At 47.3% G+C, this 3,660-nt stretch overlaps 1 protein-coding gene across 2 annotated transcripts in view; it reads right to left on the bottom strand.

Moving 5' to 3' along the window:
- Positions 1–3,660, bottom strand: part of SVOPL (SVOP like) — an 81,407-nt gene that overhangs the window by 62,767 nt on the left and 14,980 nt on the right. The window contains exons 1-2 of one of the 2 annotated variants that reach the window (XM_017880392.1): positions 3,429–3,436; positions 2,282–2,353 (exon numbers count right to left, since the gene is read on the bottom strand). In XM_017880392.1, coding sequence (XP_017735881.1) covers positions 2,282–2,295 — 14 coding nt within the window. In that variant the 5' untranslated portion in view covers positions 2,296–2,353; positions 3,429–3,436. Of the gene's footprint in view, positions 1–2,281; positions 2,354–3,428; positions 3,437–3,660 lie in introns of those variants that run through there. The other variant, XM_017880391.1, reaches the window with a different exon arrangement.

The raw sequence follows: 3,660 nt of genomic DNA, 5'->3' as shown, positions 1-3,660 counted from the left end.
CGCCTCCCGGGTTTACGCCATTCTCCTGCCTCAGCCTCCCGAGTAGCTGGGACCATAGGCGCCCGCCACCTCGCCCGGCTAGTTTTTTGTATTTTTTAGTAGAGACGGGGTTTCACCGTGTTAGCCAGGATGGTCTCGATCTCCTGACCTCGTGATCCGCCTGTCTCGGCCTCCCAAAGTGCTGGGATTACAGGCTTGAGCCACCGCGCCTGGCCTGTATTTCTTTTATAAAATGCCTTTTTTGTGCTTTTTGAGATACTTGTGTTTTCAAATTTACAAGAATCTATGATATTTATTTCCTGTACTTTAAAACATACAGCCAATTCTATTAAGGGTTTCCTTTGAGGTTCCTCCATTTGTGTTTATGCTTAGAGAAGATTTCATCAGAAATCAAGCAAATACAAGACAGACCTGGGTTTGTAACCAGAAGACATAATTTATGTCTTGATGTCTAATCTTAATAAATACGTGACTTTGAGCAAGTAGCTAGTTTCAAAGTTAAACCAATGTGAGCTAAATGTGTAGCTGCTTATGTTTATACCTGCAAATGTCTGCATTCTAATATGTTTTAACTCCAGACATCCATCAACTTGAGAAAGAAAAGTGGCTCAGAGCAGTCTGAGGAATGTGAGGTATGCAGAATTTATCAGCTCCAGAGACAGAGGAGCATGCGACTCCAGTCACATTCCCGCACCCATGCCCAGGGTAATTGTATAAAGGCATTTTGTTTTTCTTACCTTCCCTGTAGTTTCCAGACTAGCTGATACATCACCTAAAATGTTAACCACAAGTTGCACAATGTGACGCTCATCCATTATCTCCATGTTTTTAGATTTTGTGACACAAAGAACGATGTAGAATCAGCTGATAGCTTACCATTTTAATGAACCAACGTAAATTATTAGTAAATAACTTAGGAAGTGCCCCCAAATTCTTTTCTCCCCTCCTTTAGAAAACCCAGTTGTCACTGCTGCTAATCGTAGCATATATTCAGGGCAACTGGACTGTATGACTTCTGGGCTGCAATCCTCAATCTTGGTCCAAATAAACTCCCTGCTTAAATTAATTTTGCCTCTGTTTCTTCCTTTAGGTCAATATTTCCGGCATAGCTGGCAGGATTCAGAGCAACACCACCCTTTACCCCCCCCTCAATTACCCACAGTCTCCTCCTGAACTTGCTGCACGAACCCATTGTGTTCCCCTAACTCCAGAGATTTCACTGGGGGCAAAAGGGTGAGTCTTTCTGAATCTGGCTCTCCTTTCCTTTAGGTTGAGGTCCAGAGTTTGCGGGGCTTCTTTATAAACTCTCTCATTTAAGAGCAAGGGCTTCCATTTCTGTCCCTGGACAGGACATTCAGGCAAATAGCTCTGCAGAGGACTTCTGCTTTCTCTGCTTCTGCCTCATGAAAGCAGGTTTGGCTTATGGTCTTGGCCATCCAGCACTAGTGGTTTGACTTTATCTTGTCCTAAAATTCTATCACAGACTTTAAAACTTGCATCTGTTTCCCACTGATTGTAATTTGGACTTGTCTTCTCATTTGTGACCAGTTCCTGCTAGTCTCAGATAGGTGCCTGAGGGTGAGTTTTCTCGCCCCAAAGTTAAGGGAGACTTGCTCCCTCTGAACCCACTTGGGTGCTCTGGGGGTGCTAGAGACTTTATGGACATTCATTCATGGCACGTAGTTGTCTCCCTGAAAGAACAGCTTCTTCTGAGTTTGCTGCTGCAGCAGTGGACTAGTCACTTAAACGAAAACCAGAGGTAAAAACCTCCCAATAGGGCTGCTCTGAAGGGCAAAAGCGGCCTCTTCCATTCCCCTTATTAACTCATTAGAAGTGAATTTACGGATAAATGGAGAACAGATGTGTGCCCCCACTGATCTCAGAGGCACTATCTGTTCTCAACCCACCACAGTAAACTGGACATGGTGGAGGCATCTAACCAACCCATGACTGCTTCTAAGTCCCAATCTCTAAAAGTTCAAATAGAGCCACTTAGCGGCCTTCATTCCTTTAGTCCTTGGTAGAGATTTCTTAGAACTCTATAATACCTGCATCTCCTTTTACTCCACACCTGGACTGCAGAGGAACAGCCGCAGGCACAGGTACCCTGAGAAAAATGTCCAGAAGATAAGCCTGGAATGTTCCATTAGGGAGGGAATATCTGCATTTTCTGTCTTGGGTATTGGGAGGGAGATGCCTACTAAAGAGAAACAGCGATAAGGTTGCCCCCAAAAGAATACACGAAACACAATTCCAAATGCTACTGTGAGGGCCCACCTACCTTCCAGCGGCCATATCTGTCAGCCAGGAGGCCAAAGAGGATGCTGAAAACCATGTAGCCAAAAAACACCATCTGCAAGTGGGAGCGAGACAAAACGGTTCTCTAAGCAGGTTTTAGATGTTACTTTACCCCATTAGCCATTTTCACTAGATGTAGGCTGGAAATACGTGAGGGATGGAAGTTAATTTGAAGAACAGGGTTTCACGAAGCACTTGTTTGCCCCTGAGGCCCTTCATGTTCAGAATTTCGGAGGCAGGCTTTTATGCTCCCTGTTGGCGGGAGCCTAACAAGTGAGACACTGCCTCAGGTGGAAACGGGGTCCTCTGAGCTGCCGCCCACCTGTTGCTAGAGGGCGGCTTCGGCTCCACTCTGTTCAGACCTGTACTTGTGAATTTCCACTATAATTTTTAAAATTGTCCGTTCATGTGCTGCCTTATTCAGTACACAAATCAGGGCTACTAGAAGCAGTCTCCCTTTATGTTATTACAAATAAACATAACTTTAAACACCACGTCCAATCGCTCATTTAAAAAACTCTTCAGAACATATATAAGTCCTAAGATAAACCTACTTCTTTTCCTTACTCGTTTTCACAATGGCCTGTCCTCCCCTGATAAAATTCAAGGACCTGGGATTTGACACTAGGGTTTTATTTATTATAACTTGGCCTGAGACGTCAACTGCTGTCTGCGCTTCTGGGCTCCTTATTTGCCTGCCTTCAAGAAGTTCAGGCTTCACTGCGGCCCTGACTGACGGCCTCCAGGGCAATCAAAGGAATGCTGTTAGCGCGCATTTCTAGGGCAAAACAAAACAAACCAGAAACAGCCCTGTTTCCCTTTCGCTGTCGCTGTTTTGCTTTTTTTTCCTCCTTCCCTCACTCTTTAGAGGGAAGACTGAAATGCAGTTCTCCCACACAGAACCATGTGTTCATCATATATATTCTTTCACGACAAAAGCCACGACTGGGCCCTGCGCGCTACACTTTCTAGGACAGAAATGTTCCGTGACCCTGTTAGACCGCAGAGACAGAAACCTGTCCGCTCACTGGGGCTCCACCTCTCCCTCTCCCTCCCTCCCTCGCCCAGATCCTCAGTGGCGCCCCTTTCTTGTGCACCCTCTCCTGCCTCTCCCCTCCCCAACCCTCTACCCGGAAGACGTCCTCCCTCCCTCACGCGCCCCACCTAGCGCGCCTAACCCTCCAGCGCCCCTGAGTCCCCATCGGGCGCACGCCTAACCCTCCAGCGCCCTGAGCCCCCATCGGGCGCGTGCCTAACCCTCCAGCGCCCCTGAGTCCCCATCGGGCGCGCGCCTAACCCTCCAGCGCCCTGAGCCCCCATCGGGCGCGTGCCTAACCCTCCAGCACCCCTAATCTCCATTGG

Source organism: Rhinopithecus bieti, unplaced genomic scaffold (genome assembly GCF_001698545.2).
Source record: "Rhinopithecus bieti isolate Rb0 unplaced genomic scaffold, ASM169854v2 scaffold_11401, whole genome shotgun sequence".
Classification (NCBI taxonomy): Eukaryota; Metazoa; Chordata; class Mammalia; order Primates; family Cercopithecidae; genus Rhinopithecus; species Rhinopithecus bieti.
The sequence above is the reverse complement of the archived record's forward strand: the minus strand, read 5'-3'. Positions and strand labels throughout refer to the sequence as shown.